The sequence below is a fragment of the Gymnoscopelus microlampas genome, assembly GCF_963454915.1.
Source record: "Gymnoscopelus microlampas genome assembly, chromosome: 9".
Classification (NCBI taxonomy): Eukaryota; Metazoa; Chordata; class Actinopteri; order Myctophiformes; family Myctophidae; genus Gymnoscopelus; species Gymnoscopelus microlampas.
Genome location: NC_139946.1, coordinates 40,967,698 through 40,987,878, shown reverse-complemented (window position 1 = coordinate 40,987,878; position 20,181 = coordinate 40,967,698). Strand labels below are relative to the sequence as shown.

At 42.4% G+C, this 20,181-nt stretch overlaps 1 protein-coding gene across 2 annotated transcripts in view; it reads left to right on the top strand.

Moving 5' to 3' along the window:
- nlgn1 (neuroligin 1) overlaps positions 1–18,557 on the top strand; it is a gene marked incomplete at its 3' end in the record, with an annotated part of 373,866 nt that extends 355,309 nt beyond the window's left edge. The window contains exons 3-9 of one of the 2 annotated variants that reach the window (XM_084067845.1): positions 6,282–6,467; positions 8,608–8,874; positions 9,648–10,009; positions 11,901–12,061; positions 14,875–15,031; positions 16,132–16,209; positions 17,901–18,557. In XM_084067845.1, the coding sequence (XP_083923971.1) occupies positions 6,282–6,467; positions 8,608–8,874; positions 9,648–10,009; positions 11,901–12,061; positions 14,875–15,031; positions 16,132–16,209; positions 17,901–18,557 (1,868 nt within the window). Of the gene's footprint in view, positions 1–6,281; positions 6,495–8,607; positions 8,875–9,647; positions 10,010–11,900; positions 12,062–14,874; positions 15,032–16,131; positions 16,210–17,900 lie in introns of both variants that reach the window. The other variant, XM_084067844.1, reaches the window with a different exon arrangement.
- Between the last annotated feature and the right edge of the window lie 1,624 nt (positions 18,558–20,181).

The following is a 20,181-nucleotide window of genomic DNA, read 5'->3' as shown; positions in this document are numbered from 1 at the left end:
GCTGAAAACACTGCTTAACGACTTTCAACCTGGCGTTCCTATTTTGGGCTTGTGACAGCCATTATGCATGATTTTTTCTTTTTCAAAATTAGCCGTTCTCTCAACACTTCTCCAGTTACTTCTCAGGTCCCATTAGGACCTGAGAATCGGCCTCAGGTCCTAATGGGTTTTAAGTGGTTAAACTTCCATATCTGTTAAATCATTACACAGATGGGTCGTGGTGCATTGAGTAAAAATGCATTACACACACAGCCTTTTGCCTTAATGCAGGGCCTCTCTCTTCTTTGTACGTTAGCGTTCAGAGCATCCCTGTGGAAATGGGCCCCCATGTTGAGTGACAATGCTGGGCCCTGTAATGAGCACTTCCATTTAGAGAAAGTGTGGGGACAGAGGGAATAAGAACATAAAAGAGGACAGAAGAGAAGGAAATGTGAGGGGGGGGGGGGCAATAAGGGGGCGTGGGTAGCACTCCCTGGATGATTGCTGCAGGTAATGGAGCTTTTAGCATGGAAATCAGAGAGAGGGAGAGAGAGAGAGAAGGCGACGGGGACTAAGAAATTGCTCCACAGAACAGACTTGTCCTGTGGGTATAGTTGGACCCCTTGTCAGAAATACGTTTATATCTCAGTGGTACCGGGCTCCTTATACAGTAGCAACGGCATTGATCTTCTGTACCAGAGAGGTCTAATTGGACAAAGGCACAGAGGGATGGAGAGAGGATAAGAGGGAAGGAGGGAGAGAGAGAGGGTAATAAATGAAGATGGGGTATAGGAGGGAACACTTGGATGAAGGTAAAGGGAAAAGAGAGGCAGTTAGCAGCAGTGTGCCATGGGCATATATATATATATATATATATATATACTGACCCTCTCTATTTACTTTAAATGGTCTATAGGTTTTGTATACTCTTCATGTGAATTAAAGTGTGTGTCATCGAGGAGTGGAAGTATTATGCCATGCTATATGAACCTGTTATCCTATTTCAATTGACTGTTAGGTGTGTGTGTGTGTGTGTGTGTGTGTGTGTGTGTGTGTGTGTGTGTGTGTGTGTGTGTGTGTGTGTGTGTGTGTGTGTGTGTGTGTGTGTGTGTGTGTGTGTGTGTGTGTGCGTGCGTGCGTGCGTGCGTGCGTGCGTGCGTGCGTGCGTGCGTGCGTGCGAGGTAGAGAGAGAGAGTGACAGAAAGACAGAAGTGTGAGAGAATGAAGTGAATAAATGAATAAAACTTTATTTTTACCAACCAGTATGGTAGATTAAATGTTAATACAGTTGGGTAGGCCACCCTCATCTTACTGGTTACACTTAATTAGTAATGCCTGAAGCACATAAGTGCAATATCTCCACTGGCACAAGTGGGGATTTCTCCTAGTTGAGAGGGGTACACATTTAGGTCACTGATGGATGTTTGAATGCGAGTGGAGGATTGCAGCTTTTACGTGATGTAGCGGAAAATGGTCACTGCTTCGGAGGTGACGTTTTTGATGAACCATGAAATGACTGACTTGGTTTGATCGTTACTGGTTTCTATAATAGATATCATGTTATATAAATCGAGAGATCAAGGTCTAAAGAATCGTCTGTACTGAATTCATCTGAAACTAACATGGGTTAAAATAACAAACGTTGTGCCCTGAATAAATTATAGCAGCTGTGCTTTTTAAGCTCTGCCTCGACAGACCATGTTCTCTATCTCTGCTCTCGCCTTTCATCACTCTGCCATTATGCATTATGTGAGCTGTAGATTAAGATATGTCTCCAAAAAATGCTGCTCTCCATATTATATTTAGCATATCCGTTTCTTTAAGTGGCTCTATGGGGTAATAACTCCTGTTTTATTGCAGCAAATTATTAAACAACCAGGCTGGTTGGTTTTTGCTTGTAAAATGGATAAATATGCCTCGTTAGCTACTGCCAACTTTATGCACAAGACGGGGCTGAAAAGTAGATTCATCAGACAGGAAGATCAAAAGCCAAAAAGTGAAATATGAAGTAGTTGTGTACCCACCGATCTTCACTTTTCAGATATATTTCCCAGACATAATTATCTACACTACAGTACACTCAACATAATAGGACATTTCTAGCTAAATACTGGGAAATATTTGCACCTTGAGCCACAACATGGGTGGTCCCTAAAATAATAGAAAACAATAAAACTGGCACTTCCCTTGGATGGCTTCCCTGTGGATTAAGATTTTTTTTTTTTTAAAGAAGTCTGGACATTGTAACTTTGCAAAAAGCTCCCAGTCAAGGCTTTATTTGTAGATTGACATTTCGACACAAGGTCTTCTTCAGAATGAGGCATAGGACAAACACAATACTCCTTATAAGCAACTAGAGTTTCGGGGGGCTACGCCCCCCTCAACCCCAGCCGCGCACGGGGCCCAGCGTGGGTGCGTGTATATTGGGGTACCCAAATCGCCGGAGTAAAAGTGTCCAAAAAGGAAAAGAAAAAAAAAAAAAAAATTTGGAAAAAATGTTAATAGTGATTGTTACTTTGGTGGTCCGCGGACCCCCTGGTGGTCCGCCGACCCCTGTGAGTGTTGGGACCCCCGGGGACCCCCCTGGAACATGGCGGACCCCTTCGGCAGTTTTTTTTTTTTTCATGCACGGTTTGCTTGTTTCTGTCGCTTGTTTTTTAAAACCTGGCAGCAAACTTGGCAACCCGACTGACATCACTGACCTATCCTTGGTATTTGTACTTCCGGGTTGCATAATGATGACATCACTGTCGAGTCCTGTGGTGTCATGAACCTAGCCAGGTTTGTTTACCAGATTACCGTGGGCAGCGTGCTGTGCTGTGGCTGTTTGTTTTTGTGTTTGGGATGAACATGGCACGTGAAGGACGGACATATTGTGATCGAGACATGAGTGAAGTGAAAGTAACGGCCTGGGTGGAACAAAGGAGGTACGTAAGAAGGGGGGGGGGGGGGGTTGAAGCAAAGGAGCTGTGTGTGTGCTGTTGTGGAGGACATGGGCAGAGTGCAATGGCGGCCGCTCGTGTTGTTTCGGCGAAACCCGTCGCCGTGCGGTGTCGGTGGTGTGCACGGTAAACGGTACGAAGCTGCCTCCCCTTCCGTTTTGTCCGACATTTGGTGAGTAGAATTAATTATGTTGCGCGGTGGAAAAGGTGTAGTGAGCAATGAGAGGTCCCCTACGCGACGCGTAAATTCAGCGCGGCCGCGGTGGCGAGTCAGTTGGCGACATGTGGTCTGGCGGTGCGTTGTTTATTCGATAACAGAGCTGTGGGGTGTCGCACCTAGGGTGCGGAAGTCGCTCGCCATTTATATAGTTAGATAGGCTCTATGCACACAGTAGCCATATTGTAAAGACATTCACAGGTGTTACCAATGATACTAATGAAGGCTCTGTTCCATTCTGGTCAAACAGAGTCAGGGTGCTGATATTATGCATGTTGGCTCACTGGAAACACTGCTACACCAGTGGGACTAAAATGTGGGTCAAATCATGGTTCCTTAAGGCCAGGGTTCCAAATGGGCCCTTACGGGTGTGTAAATCTGAGAGTGTACAAATGGAACCAAATGGACCCGGTTCCATTTGTACACTCTCAGAGTTATGGGAGTCGTGGAAATTGATAGACCTGGGAACCACTGTTCTACACTAAATGGAACAGAGCCTTCATTAGTATCATTGGTGACATCTGTGAATGAAGTGATATTATGGCTGCTGTGCACCTCAGACCAGCCACCAATCAGTGCTGGTCCCTAAAACAAAGCACATAATCATGATGTATATTGTATGTGCTGTATCAGAAAGACTCATACAGTATACCTTCTCCATCGAAAGATGCTTCAAAGCATGTTGGTAACCACAGCGCCCTCTGTCTGTGGCGCTATAAAAATGCAATTCATTATTGTTTCTGTCTTGTCATGGCCAAGTAGTAGAGCGCAGTGGGAACATTTTGATCAATGAGCTTGTGGTGACATTTTAAATATTGCCGCTGAGAGCGATGCTTCAAATTGTGATTGTGTCACATTTGTTTTGTTGTCGACATGAGGCCCATCATTAATCTGACCTTCATGTTGGTTGTAGTTATTTATTGGTTGGGTTAGTTTTAGGGTTCAAGGCTACCTTATCTAGGTGCCACTAGAGGTTCCAGACACAGTAATGGGCAGCTTAAATTACCTGGTCCAAAAAAACAACGCTTTAATTAAGGAGATATTTTATTTTTTAGGTCATTGACTCTTTGGAATAAACATGCCTCGAAACCTCTGCTGCATTTACAGTGAATTAACTTGTTTAAATAATCTTAAATTGTATTTAACACTGTAAAGTATCTTTGTTTGTTCTTGTTGTTTTCTGTTTCTTTGCTCACATGTAATTTCAGCTATCTTATTTGTTAGTTTTCATTATGTATTGTGTGTTGAGTACTGACATTTAATGATTTTGTAATTGCAACTGTGCATATTTTTTTGTATGTTTTTGTGGACCACAGGAAGACTAGCTGGTTGCTATGGCACCAGTTAATGGGGATCCTTAATACAATCTAATCAAATCAAATCAAGGCAAAATAAGCAAATTTGTTTTGCCACTTAAAACTTTGTTGCGCTTCAAATAGCAAAAACGTGTTATGAGCTTATTTTTTTGCCGAATGTGCACTTAATTCTGTGTCTTCACTGAATATTCGCCTATTATGACATGCCCATAATAGGGACGCTGGGGTTCACGTGGGTTAACACAGCGTCACCTGCACCCCATAATTACAGATGGTACCTGTAATTAAAGTGTAATTAAGGAAAGAGTTACCCCACGGTGACACATTGTCCTACACAGACGTATAGGTCTGCAGTGCGCACACACGCAGCACGGAAGAGAGAAAAAAATGATCATGTCAAACTCCCTATCCAAAGCAGGGCAAACGCAGAAAGACATAAATTAGATGTAATTACCCTTGTGCTTTTTTAGTGCCAGCGCAATGACAACATTGGTCAACATTCTGAACTACCCTTCAAGAAGAAGGAGTTAGCGTTGCTTAACCGTGGCTCCAGCCCTAAATGAATTAATCTGGAACAGAGCATAATTGATGACTTGGTGTTTACCCCCTCTTTGCATAATTACATCGCCGCCTTTGTCTCTTCTCTGTCCTCTCCTATCTTCAACCCCCACATTTTCTTACATGTATTCTTTATTACTTTTTCCCTCTCATTAAATCTTTTTTTTTTTTTTTTCGTGTCCTACTACTCTCTTCTGTTGTCTAGCCTTAATATGCTGACCAAGCACACTGGGCTCTTTTTTTTCCCGTCTGTACAGTGAACAGGTTTTTTTTTTGCCCAGCTACATAATATTCATAGTTAAACACTATTCTCACCTGGAAGCCGGCCATCTATGTGCTGTTTGTTGGCCCGGCAGAGCGGCTTCACAGAGCAGTTAGAGGGTTAAGTGCCTCGCAGAAGGGCACCTCGTTGGAACTTGTTAAGAAAAGGGATGGAACGGTACGCCACTCATTCAATTTACCTGCTGCTGCCCACACGGCGAAATCCTGAGTGTCAATTCTAAACGCTGTAGAGAGTGTAATGGCCCGTCGGGTCCCTGAGTTTTAAATAAACACTCTGGTTTATACCGCGGAATGGCTAACCAAGTCCCACCTGTTCGTCTCAGTGGTATACCTCAATTTTGAGGTATTTTTTACTTTACTGGAGGATTTCCAATGTTCACTACTCTTACTTCTACTCCACTACATCTCAGAGGCAAATGTTGCACTTTTACTCCACTACAATTATTTGAAGACTTTAGTTACTAATTAATTTGATTATTATTACAAAACATACATTAACCACTTCAACCGTATATACATTTTGGCCATTTGAAAATAGCCGATCTACAAGATCGGCTATTTTCTGCTATTTTCAAAAGACTTTTAGACATTTTATACGTTTGAAAATGTGGACACACTGCATAATGAGTACTTTTACTTTTGTACTTTAAGTATATTTTGATAGCAATACTTTTGTACTTTTACTTGAGTGCATTTTTTAATTCAGGACTTTTACTTGTAACAGAGTATCTCTACATTGCAGTATTGATACTTTTACTTAAGTAAAAACCACCACTGGTTCGTCTGCCCTTCTTCTCGTCTTTATTTATAATCTCTTCTGTTGTGACTGTAGTGGCTTTTTATCGTACAACCAGGTACCCTGTCAGTTTTCTAGGAATCCCTGTCAGTGCGTCCTTATCGTCTCTGAATGTTTTGACTCTGTTTTCCAGGGAACCTGCATAACATACAGTATAATAACAGCACACTGTCATGTCTTTTCTCCTGCAGGGTTCCTGAGTACGGGCGACCAGGCAGCCAAGGGGAACTACGGCCTGCTGGACCTGATCCAGGCCCTGCGTTGGACCAGCGAGAACATCGCTGCCTTCGGCGGCGACCCGCTACGCATCACCGTGTTTGGCTCGGGGGCCGGAGCGTCCTGCGTCAACCTCCTCACTCTCTCCCACTACTCCGAGGGCAACCGCTGGAGCAATTCCACTAAAGGTACAGTGCGCGAGGAAATGAAATGCAAAGTTGAAGCATTGGCTATGTATTTGTGTGCATCTCACTGTGTTTAGGGGGGAATAAAGGTGTGCAATGTATAAATATAAATAATATATAAGTAAGCACGTTATTAGTACATTTTGGCATTTAGAGCAGTGGTTCTTAAAAGTGGGGTCCCAGGTGTCCTTTGGTGGTGTCCTTTAATATAGTAATATGATATACTTTGGCTATTCAAAAATTGCTGATGTACAAGATGTTGTTCAGTATATCTGCTATTATATCTGTTTTTTTTCTATTTGTTTAATTATTGAATATTGTTGAAATGTTTGTAACACAACTCTTCTCTTCTTGGGGTCGCTGGCACAAAATATTTTCAGATGGGGTGGTCCGCGGTCAAATATATATATCAATTTGGGGGTCCTTGACATGGAATAGTTTGAGAAAAACTGATTTAGGTCGCTGTGTTACTTTTGAAATTAAACAACTCCAGATTCTATTCTACGGTATGTACACTAAACCAGTGGTTCTCAAAGTGGGGTCTGGGGACCACCACGGGTCCTTGAGGGGGTTCCAAGGTGTCCCCAGCTAAATTAGTTGATATAGCATCAACATTGGTTTAACCATTTATACCCTTTTATACTGTACTAGACTATTTGAAAATAGTAGCAATAACAGAGCGCTGTGAGCTTGAAAAAGCATATACTTTTTGAAAACTTAACACAAATCTTATATGGGGGTCCCTGGCACGAAATATTTTCAGATGGGGGTCTGCGGCCAAATTCATATTCATTTGAGGGTCCTCGACGTGAAAAAGATTGAGAACCACTGCACTAAACACTGTGTTAAATAATCTGCTTACAATGTAGCCAATTAAATATATTAAAACGGCATCAAGATGATCAAAGACAAAGTGTCTGATAAAGAAAAGACAGTCTCTGGGCATTTTGAAGTTTAAAATTAAAAAGTTTTTGATCCAAACCCACTGACCTGACGGTGACTTGAAGAGCTAATTTCATCAGATGGAATCCTTCAAACTGAAATGGCATGGTATCACACACTATTGTAAGACGCCATAAGCAAGGCAGGTCCTGGGTTGCCTTGGTAACAGAGAACCGTTCTTCACTTACATTCTTCTCGTTCATCTCCACTTTCCCTGTCTCATTTTGTGTGTGTGTGTGTGTGTGTGTGTGTGTGTGTGTGTGTGTGTGTGTGTGTGTGTGTGTGTGTGTGTGTGTGTGTGTGTGTGTGTGTGTGTGTGTGTGTGTGTGTGTGTGTGTGCGTGCGTGCGTGCGTGCGTGCGTGCGTGCGTGCGTGCGTGTGTGAGACATGAGGTGAAAGCTCAATGTCCAGTGATGTCAAACTTTCAAAGTTTTATTTTCTTTGCAAAACCACTATCCATTATGATGACACATATCACTACAGCCCATAAATACTGATTTAATGTGATTCCTTCAGCCATAACAATTATGGCCCTATGAACTATGTTTTACTAACAACACTATTCTTTTTATTTTACCTATTTTTCAGTTGTAAAAACTATGCATAATAACAGGATAAGATGTTCGAAATATGCATGCTTAATTTACACAGAGGTATTGCTTAAAATAGCTAAAGGGAAATATTATTGCTGCTAGTAATAATAGTTCATGGAATCATTATCGTTCTTGTTGAATACATCACATTTAATCAATATTTGTGGGCTGTAGTGTCAGAGTCAGAGTCATTCAGAGTAACAAAATGCCATTCAGTGCAACACCGGTAAAACATCGGTATTTTATATTAAAACGCAACTTTTTCATGTCAACGACCCCCTAAATGATATGTATTTAGCCCCCCATCTCAAAATATTTTGTTCCAGGGACCCCCAGAAGCAAAGATTTGAGTTAAAAGTGTATATATATTCAAAGATTCACACACATTTTCATGATTTTTTGATAGCACGGCACTCTGTGCGATGCTATGAGCTTGTATATCTGCTATTTTTGAATAGCCAAAGAAATCTAAAATGACACAGTATGCGTTCCCGGATTAATAATGAATCTATCCCACTCTTTTCAATCAACTCTGCGACTCTTCCGTGATCCGCCTTCCTCTCTTTCTCTTAACTCTATAGGTCTATTCCAACGGGCCATAGCCCAGAGCGGCTCAGCCTTATCGAGCTGGGCGGTCAGTTTCCAGCCGGCAAAGTACGCGCGCATGTTGGCCCTCAAAGTGGGCTGTAACCTGCAGGACACGGTGGAGCTGGTGGAGTGTCTTCAAAAGAAACACTACAAGGAGCTGGTGGACCAGGACATCCAGCCGGCGCGCTACCACATCGCCTTTGGACCCGTCATCGATGGGGACGTCATACCAGATGACCCTCAGATTCTTATGGAGCAAGGTGCAATACAAATTACTTTTCTAATTCAGTTACTTAAATTACTACAGTATTTGGGTTGACTAATTTATATATTTTTTAATCTAATGATTGGAAAATACGGTATAGATTCATGGACTCTTAGAAGACAAGCCTAGAATTTGTTTGCCCCCAGGACATTTATATTGTGGTCAAAGCGGAGGTGCACGCCTGGGCCGTAGCGTGGCGGTCCAGGCACCCTAGGCTGCAATGCCAGCCTGACAGCGTGTCGTGGGTTCGAGTCCCTATCCCGACGACCTTTGCTGCGTGTCACTTGGACTCACTCCCCATCTCTCTCTCCCCATTTCCTGTCAGTCTACTATCTCTATCAATGCAGAGAAAGCTCCCAAAAATATCTTTAAAAAAAAGAAGCAGTGGTGCACATAGGACACAATGGGTATAGATTAAAGCAAGAAGACAATCAAAAAGTGTGCCATATCAAAATGATAATGATAACTAAGTAGCCTCGGTAAGGGTGATAACACATTATGTTTGATCGTTAGATCTGTGGCGCTGTTTGGTGTATGGTTGTAAGTTGTAAGTAAGTTTGGAATATGTAACTCAGGTTTTGCTTCCCTATTCATCTTTCATACACCAGCTCAGTCCTTATTCAAAGTGTTTATTTTGTGAACTGTTAAAAAAAGTATATATCTTCCTCTGTAACTCTTTTTTGTATCTAATTCCTCTCCCTTGCTCTGCCCTGCTCTGTCTCCCTCACTCACACATCTGTCTGTCTTCACGCTTACACCTTCTCACAGGCGAGTTCCTCAACTACGACATCATGCTGGGCGTGAACCAGGGCGAGGGCCTGAAGTTCGTGGAGCTGATCGTGGACAACGAGAACGGCGTGCAGGCCAACGACTTCGACTACGCCGTGTCCAGCTTCGTGGACGACCTGTACGGCTACCCGGAGGGCAAGGACATCCTCCGGGAGACCATCAAGTTCATGTACACCGACTGGGCGGACCGGCACAACCCGGAGACTCGCCGGAAGACCCTGCTGGCGCTGTTCACCGACCACCAGTGGGTGGCGCCGGCGGTCGCCACGGCGGACCTGCACTCCAGCTTCGGGTCTCCGACGTACTTCTACGCCTTCTACCACCACTGTCAGACGGAACAGGTGGGTGGCAGTGTTGATTTTGACAGCACATTTTTATTTAGTTTTAGTCAAAGCCTTTTGAATAAAAATCTGTTTAGTTTTAGTCATATTTTAGTCATCTGAAATGTTTTTAGTTTTTGTCTAGTTTTAGGCGACTAAATATCATAAGATTCTAGTCGACTAAATCTACAGTTGATTTAGTCGATTAAAATGTATTTTGGCGGTGCCTTCATGGCGTCGTAATGGCTGATTTTACACTTTAACACATGCTGAAAATAGCAGATCTACAAGCTCACAACTGCGACGCGTTGTGAGCTTGTAGATCTGCTCTTGTCAGAATGCAACACCCGAGCGCAACCAAACATGAAATGACTTGTCTTTTAGTTCTACTGGATCTCTTCTCCACTCGTCTCTCACTAACATTTTAGTCTAGTTTTTATTTGTTGACGAAATTGTCAATATATTTAGTCTAGTTTTAGTCATCATAGCTTAGTTTTTTTTTGTTTTTATTTCATTTTCATCAGTGAAAAAAGGTAGTCGACGAACATTCTTCGTCATAGTTTTAGTCGACGAAAACAACACAGGTGGGTGGGACACGCTCTCTATATAATGCATTAGATTGCAAGCTGCCTTTTATGATGAGTAGAGTTTGATTAGACAGAAAAGAAAATCGCTGACCTGCGTTCCACTTGCAGCTTAATGGATTGGCCCTCTGAGTAATGCTTTGTGATGACAGCTGCCTCTTTGTTTTAAATAGAGACACAGTGCTGCTACGCAGTAGAGCCGCCTAGATGAGGCTCTACTTGTAAAGCACATCTCAGTATTAATATCAGGAAATTATGTTAATTGATTGTATTGTTCATACTTGTCTCGTACATGTAATTAAAGTGCAGTTAATGTAATTACAGACTATAAAACTAGCACCTGCGACTGGAGAGAAATTCAAAGTCTGGGCGCCCACTTTCTCTCAGTATAATTAGTTGAAGCAACAATACATCATTTTAACCTCTAATGACATGTTGCATGTGACATTCTGAAGTCTTTGCTTTGGGGCATTAGCAACAGGGTGCGGTGCATACTGTGAACTTCAAATCGCATACTGTGAACTTCACATCAAGTTCACAGCCTTAATCGCATGTCATCCCCTTATCTTCCTGTCCTATTTTCTCTATACCTCTTCCCTTAACCCATTAAGACCAGGAACGCATCTCTGTCATTGTAAGATTTCTTTGGCTATTCAAAAATCGCAGATCTACAAGCTCATAGCGCGGCACCGAGTGCCGCGCTATGAGCTTGTAGATCTGCTATTTTTGAAAAATCGTGAAAACGTGTGCAAAGCTTTGAATATAATATATATTCAAACTAAAATCTTTGCCTCTGGGGGGTCCTTGGAACAACATATTTTGAGATGGGGGTCCGCGACCAAATACATATCATTTTGGGGGTCCATTTAGAAGAATCCCCCAGAAAACAAAGATTTGAGTTAAAAAATGTTCGCTTTAAAAAACAAATAATAAAGATTTGCACAAATGTTCACAATTTCTAAAGAATAGCAGATATACAAGCTCATAGCACGGCACCAAGTGCCGCGCTATGAGCTTGTATATCTGCTATTTTTGAATAGCCAAAGAAATCTAAAATGACAGAGATGCATCACCGGATTGAATGGGTTAATACACCATATAACGAAGCAGAAATGTCATGAAACAATAAAAGATATATACGGCATATACATCCGTTCCGCTTCACATTCTTGAAAAATACAAGACGTTGTTTCTTTCATGTCCCTGTGTTTGTGTTTGTGTGTCTTTGACATGATAAAAGTCGTGGCAGAAACAGCCCCCTGTTCTTTTTTACCCGTATCGTCAAAACAAGGTGATTGTGATTTGATTCCTGTTGCTGATCGTTATAGGTGCCGCCGTGGGCGGATGCAGCGCATGGGGATGAGATCCCGTACGTGTTCGGCCTGCCGATGATCGGCCCCACCGAGTTGTTTCCCTGTAACTTCTCCAAGAACGACGTGATGCTCAGCGCCGTGGTCATGACGTACTGGACCAACTTCGCCAAGACGGGGTGAGATGGAACGACCAGAACACATTCATTCACACAGTCACATCTCCAGTGTGTACAAACAATATGATATGAAAAACTATATATTTTGACTGTGTATCCATCCAACAATTCTCTACTATTTGCTAATAACCAGAGCAGGAGTACTCAAGCCTGTCATGCCATCTCGACAGATAAAACATCTCGACAGACACAAAATCTTTAAAACGGAAAAGTTGGTGATGACAACGTGCAGTGAGATTTTGTGGAAAAATAAGCACCTTTCTGGTTAGGAAATAATAATGCCACAGAATATAGTTGGTTTGGTTTGAAAATTCTATCATTATCTAGGGTTAGGCGCAAACCCCCCCGCACCCCCCACACCCTCCCATAGATTTTGCTATGGAGCACTTCTATTGTCAAAATGCACTCATATACATAATATGCATAATACAGTGGCTGTGAATGACGAGACGGCTGGATTATTATAACCGATTCCGTGAGTAACTGCTCCGCAATTACTATATTAGCGGTAATTTATCACCAGTCGATTACTCACGCACTGTACAGTGTACCATTTGGTAATTGCACTTGCAATGGTGGTTGCTCAGAATTAATCTGCATTTAATAACCAAGAGTGGTGAATTTTACCCATAGTGGTTGTACAGTGTGTTTGGTGGGGCCTTACACAGCATGACTGCTAGTCAATGCAGATACACTTCACCTGTCATGAAAGAAATGTTTTAATTAACCCATTAAGACCTGGGACGCATCTTTTTTATTTGAGCTGAAAAGCATTATTTATTTTACACTTTGGCTATTCAAAAATAGCAGATATACAAGCTCATAGCGCGGCACCGAGTGCCGCGCTATGAGCTTGTAGATCTGCTATTTTTGAAAAATCGCAAAAATGTGTGCACATCTTGGAATATATATTTTTAAAGCGAACATTTGTAACTCAAATCTTTGCTTCTGGGGGTCCCTGGAACAACATATTTTGTGATGGGGTTCGGTGGCCAAATAGATATAATATTGGGGGTCCTTGACATGAAAAAGTTTGAGCACCACTGATATAGAAACATACGTTTTTTCAGGGGTCGGGATTTAGAAGACATTCGTAGAATCGGCTTCAGGTCTTTTTTGTGGCAGTTAATGGCATTAGCCATGAAGAGTTACATTCGCGATCTGCCAAAATTAAAATCCCCCCCTCCCTCGCCGCCTCACGTTGCCTTTTAGCATATAGCCACGGCGGTAATTGTTTTTTACCGAGCATAATGGGGGGACATCGGCTCTCTATGCACTGCCCAGTAGCCCTGAGGGGAACAGAGAGACACTAATGATCCAGATATATAACCCTAAATTGACATGGAATGCAGGGCACCTGGGAGATTTATGCCACCATTTTGAATGGTTAAGCGTGTTCCTGATGAGGTCTGGCTGGCTCCATATGCCGATTTCCAGACAATGTGGCGCTCGCTGGGTCTCAATGGGCCTCAATAACTCCTATAGCTCCTGCTGCTGTGCACGTATATTACGCGTAAGAGGCTGAACCCCAGAGAGTCCAATGTGCTCTGTGCTGGTCTGGGATGCAAAGTAATGTTTTGGGCTTCCCATTTCTATGATACAAGTAACCTTTATCTGCTCCCTTTAGCCGCATGAACCCGAGCATCCCTATTCTGGGCATGTCATTCTGGGCAGTGGTGGAAAGTAACAAAGTACATTTACTTACATTTACTTAGTACTGTACTTAAGTACATTTTTTCCAATACTTTTACTTCTACTCCACTACATCTCAGAGGCAAATATTGCACTTTTACTCCACTGCAATTATTTGAAAACTTTTAGTTCCTAGTTACTTTTCTGATATACATGTTTATATTATAAAACATACATTAACCACTTTAGCCCTATTTTATACCTAGGCTGTTTGAAAATAGCCGATCTACAAGCTCACAATGCGTCGCATCGCGACGCATTGTGGGCTTGTAGATCTGCTATTTTCAAATATGTTTGTACTTTTACTTTTGGTACTTTAAGTCAATTTTGATACCAATACTTTTGTACTTTCACTCAAGTAAATTTTGAATTCCGGACTTTTACTTGTAACAGAGTATTTCTATATTGCAGTATTGATACTTTTACTTAAATAAAATATTTGAGTACTTTTTCCACCACTGATTCTGGGCGAACATTAGGCCAAAATAGGCGAATATTCAGGGACGATTTCTTTTGAGCTTGTAGATTGACAAATTTTGCAAAGAGATTTGGGGTAGATGGGAAAAAGGAAGGGGCCAAATACAGACCCCTGGAGGACCCTGGTGACACCGGAGTTAATCTAGGAAAGTGCACTCCTCGGAGCACAGATCTCCGCCAGGCCGGGTTGCCCACCCAGGGCTGTGTCAGTCAGTTGTGGGGTGTGGCCGTCAGGAAGTTGTGGGAGAAACAGTTTGCACGACAGCTGTTCGCGTTTGTAGCACCCCCCCTATGGGCAGAAGTGAAAGTGGTTTTGGAGGTGTGCTCGAATAGAGGCCCCTCATGCGATTTCAATTTGATTATGATTGGATGTTGCATTCATGATATATTATAGGCCCCGCCCACATATTTGTGAAGACAGTTACAGGCAAATGGTATGGAGTATCAAAGACCTGTTCAACAGTCATTGTCTCATGACTCACGAGACCATTGACTCAGGAGACTATCACAGACAATTAAGGTGTCACGATGCGATGCGTTGTAAGCTTGCAGATCGGTTATTTTTGGCAAACAGCACCATTGTACCATGCAGTATGAATTCAACATCAAGCTTCTGTCATTATCTTCCTCCTACGCATATATAGAGACCCCAACCAGCCTGTGCCCCAGGACACCAAGTTCATTCACACCAAGCCAAACCGCTTTGAGGAAGTAGCATGGACACGCTACAACCAGAAAGACCAGCTCTACCTGCACATAGGCCTGAAACCCCGGGTCAAGGAGCACTATCGTGCCAACAAGGTACAGTAAAATGTTTGTGTAATGTACAACACTAGAAGGTCGGGCAGCTACGCGGCCCTCCCATCTAGTAGCCTGGCCCGCACATCGGAGACAGAGACAGTGGAGCATGTAGATGTTCATTGCAACACCGGTGCTTGTTTCTCGCACATGATTTGGCAACGCACAAACCGAAAGCGAAACCTAACTGCAGCATGCAAACCGAAAGCGAAACCTAACTGCAACATGCTAAGCAAAAGCAAAACCTACATGCGCAGTTTTTTTTTGTGGACAAACCCTTTTTTTGGGACAAACCGCGCATGCCAATTGTATTATAAGATGTGTGTTGTACACATGGGGGACCCATTTTTGTCCCCCCACTTCCAGGTATTATGGAAAATGTTCCATATGTATCCGTATGTAAGCCTTAACTTTTATCAGAGTAAACGCTATTTCCTATTTTCCCTCCGTGTCCCCCCTCTACGTGGTACAATCCGGTGTAAAAGCCACAAATATACCCTGGGTATAGTTTGGTCGGGGGTATATTTTGGGCTGTAACACCGTTACCTTCTCACACAGTAATATTTTGGAGTGTTAGATTGGTGTTTGTTTCATCAACAATTATTGCTTTTATTGTAGTGTCATATGTTATTAATAATCATATTATAGTATAAAAAAATCCCATTATGTGACCAACTGAACACTAATTCCGATAAAACTTAAATGGAACATTAGTATTATTAGCCTAAGTGCATTAAGAATAGTTGTAGTAGTATTGTCTTACAATTTCCATCAGCATTGTTTCATTTGTTTTGTATAAGACAAGTGTGCTGCATTTTACCTCATAATGTTAGTATATCTAAAGCAATACTGCACTGTGTAAACAAAGTAGAACACCAAATAATTGTATTGCTTCACATAAATGTCCGGTGATAAACTATAGTTTAATTCAAGTATACGACATGTTGTGATTGCATGGCATTTTAAAATGTTTTTGAATAGGCCTTAAGTGGTTAACAGTTCATTAGATTAAATATTGTTTCTACTATTGTATTACTCTACTGTACCTCTCCTCTCCTCTCCTCTCCTCTCCTCTCCTCTCCTCTCCTCTCCTCTCCTCTCAGGTCAACCTGTGGTTGGAGCTGGTACCACACCTCCACAGCCTCAATGAGGTCACACAGCTCATCCCCACCACCACCAAGGTTGGTAGTACATCGTCGCTGTCAGATGGACACCTTGTATGTCCAAAACCATTACTTTTCAGGAAATGTAAAAAAAGAGAAATAAGAAAAGAAAATGTGCCAATGCATCTAGTGCATTTATTATTTAGTCACATTCTTAAACAGACACAGAGACACACAGACCACTTTCACTTAAAAAACAAAAAGCAAAAACAGCCGATCTACAAGCTCACAACGTGTCACATCCGGCTATTTTGTGTGACACTGTACTGTAGTACGACAAAGTGGGGAATTAAATCACAGAAGAAAAAAAAATACATTAAAAGTTGAAATATGGAGATACAAGATTTCTGCTCAACTGCATCAAAACCATCTGAAGTTGAATCACATTACAATTTTTTTTCTTTCTTTTTACAGCTAGTATGACTCTCGATCCCCAAGGTTGAGAATACTGTAAATCACCTAATAAGAGATTTTTCTAAAGTATTATCAGATGTTCTTGGTCTGAGAAGTAGTCAGATGATGCTGGAATGTATGGCTTGATTTGCTGGTAATCACATAGCAAAGCAATTTAAATTGACGGTAGTCTCACTGATCCTGAACATGCCTCACAATTATCTTATTAAACTGCTATGAATACATTTTAATTACATAAACTTTAAACTAAATATCTATTCTGCCCATTCATTTTTGGGAACAATTCCATTTGTTCCAGTTCCACCTCGTTCTTAGATAACTTTCAGTCCAAAGATACAGTACGTGTATCATTAAAAAAAACATGCATTATTCACCTCCCCAATAATGGTTCTTAGACAATTTCATACTTACATGACTTTGATTTTACGATCACAGATAAACTTTTAGAATAATACATTCAATTTGCTACAGTGACAGTAAAAATGTATCACATAACTAACCTTAAGAATGGGTAATTACTTGGTGAAGGTTTTTGCACAGCATGAAACAGCGGTTCATAATGTTTGGAGATGGTAAGATATGGCTCAAAGGAAGCTAATTGTCTGTTGGATTGTATTGTGCATATTTCAAAACCTCAGTAATCTGAAAGCAGGTGTGAGTCCACATTTTCCAGAATGGATTACGTTGCTAATTAAACATTTCAGCAGGTCTTTAATCGGTGTCATGCCTTAAAAAGTGGCCGCCCAATATAATAATACTATTAATATGATGTTATTTAGTGGTGGAAAGTAACTAAGCACATGTACTCACGTACTGTACTTAAGTACAATTTTGAGGTACAGTATTTGTACTTTACTTGAGTATTTCCAATTTTCAGTATATTTTCTTCCACTCCGTTACATCTCAGAGGCAAATATTGTAATTTTCCATAACTTTAGTTACTAGTTACTTTGTAGATTTTGATTGTGATTACAAAACATACTTTAACCACTTCGGCCCGATACATTTCAGCCATTTGAAATAGCTGATCTACAAGCTCACAATGCGTCGCATCGCGACGCATTATGTGCTTGTAGATCTGCTATTTACAAAATATTTTAATGCATTTGAAAACTTGAAATGGAACATTCTGCATAACAAGTACTTTAACTTTTGGTACGTCTGTACTTTTACAGTACATTTTGAAATCCGGACTTTTACTTGTAACAGAGTATTTCTAAATTGCAGTATCGATACTTTTACTTAAAGTGAGTACTTATTTTTCCACCACTGACGTTATCAACCTTGTCGTATAGGTGCCGCCACCGGAGGCGACCAACCGCACCCCCAAGACCCCCAAGGTGGTGACGAAGCGCCCCAGCAGCCCGACCCCGTTCCCCACGGAGACCCACGACAGCCACAACCAGCCCCACCTGGTGGACCAGCGGGACTACTCCACCGAGCTCTCGGTGACCATCGCCGTGGGCGCCTCGCTCCTCTTCCTCAACATCCTGGCCTTCGCCGCGCTCTACTACAAGAAGGACAAGCGTCGCCACGACGTGCACCGGCGCTGCAGCCCGCAGCGCAACGCGGCCAACGACCTGGCCCTGCACACGCAGGAGGAGGAGATCATGTCCCTGCAGATGAAGCAGCACTCGGAGCTGGACCGGGACGTCTGCCGGGGCGGCGGGGGGATGATGGTGGGGGGCGGCATAGGCGTCGGGGACCCCTCCATGCAGCACCCTCACGACGTGCTGCTGAGGACTGCCTGCCCGCCGGACTACACCCTGGCCATGCGGCGCTCGCCGGACGACATCCCGCTCATGACGCCGAACACCATCACCATGATCCCCAGCTCCATGGGCGGGCTGACCTCGCTACACCCCTTCAACACGTTCCCCAACAGCGGCGGGCAACAGAACAACACCCTGCCCCATCCGCACCCGCACTCACACTCCACCACCCGGGTATAGCCAAACCAACATGGACGAGCGACCCGCCCCGGCCGTCCCCCCATATACCGAGGCAAGACTCTTTTGACAAAGGCTGTCGCTTTAAGCTGATACTGTTTGCTAAAGGCAGAGACTTGAGGCTATAACAGACGCTGATACAACAGGATAGCTGAAAAGCCGCCCCGGCCTTCGAGCTGCCCAGACACATGTGGAATTAACCCTGGGATTCTACTCCACCTTGTCAATACCAGAGGAAATATAGTAAAAAGGATTTTTTTTTGTTGGGGGGGTGGGGGGGGCTTGGACCAGACAGAAAAAAAAAAAAAAAGAAGAATTATGTTTTTGTTTTACTCTTTTTGTAAGAAAAAAAGATAGAAAAAATTACAAAAATAGCAAACAAAAATAAATGATGATAAAAAAAAACCTTTCAAATACGGAGTTGAAGAAACTGACACACCAAGACGAGGATTTTTTAAAATATGAATATATATATATATATATATAATTTTTTTTGTTCCGGTATTGCAACAAAACAAGGTAAACCACTTCTTCTTTCATGCGACAGATATGGCCTTTGGGATCCTTTGGGAACAAATGACTGCTTGACAGTGTTATCTGGAAGCAGCCCGGAGAAGCTGACACGCCTCGGAGGCGCGGGGAAGAGACGAGTGCTTTGTAAATGAGAGAAAACATATTGTTTTCCTGTGGCATCAGGCTATAGATTACTCTTTTGTGGAGCTGAGAGCGCATAGATGCCAAACAAACCAATTCAGGCATCGGTTAACTTCTTAAATTGAGGCTATGTAAGATAAGACAAGAACGGCCAAGAGAGGAGCAAAGAAAGAACAGAAATACTTCAAGAAAAAAAGAATACCTGTATGCACAAAGGAGGACTTTTTGATGAAAAAAAAAGAAATCACAGATACTTTTGATCCTTTTTTTTTTCGGGTTTGGGGCGATTGGGAACAATTTTATTGTATAGAACCTATTTACATATTTAGATCTGTACACTAAGCACCAATGCTGTTTAAGCCCTCTTCTCTGGGGGCGTCTAATACTGCAAATTTGCCAGCAGGGCTGAACCGAGGGAAGAGGGGAATCCAACTACCGGCTTTCTGCCAGTTAACAGCTTCATCACACAAGTGCTGTCAACATAGAGAGCTGGGGGACAACGGATAACTGGATATTTTTAGCACGATGCGCATGACAATTTATCTGCTTGATGGCTGCTCTGCTGATTATGTCATTATTAAGAATAATTTTCATCCCCAACCCCCCCCCCCCCCCCCTCCCTCCTCCCCCCCTCGCTATTGGAATAGTCTCGGAGGGAACACTAATTCCTGATTGGCTTACAGGAAATACCAAACCCCTCAAAGGACTATAACGGGAAATGCACTTCAAGGTGGTGGATCGTCGTTGTTGCGTTGAGGGACAGTCACAAAGGAATGGTTGGGCTGGGGCTATGGTAAACAATTTTGTGCGTAACATATTATAGCTTGAGTGGAGCTGGGCATATAAGGACTAGTTTTGTACTCTCTGTGTGTTGGTACTACTTTTTGATAGTGGTTAAAATCACATCACACTTGTATCAACGGAAGTCATTGTACCTTCAGTTGAGATCAATGTTCTTTGCTATTCTATCTAT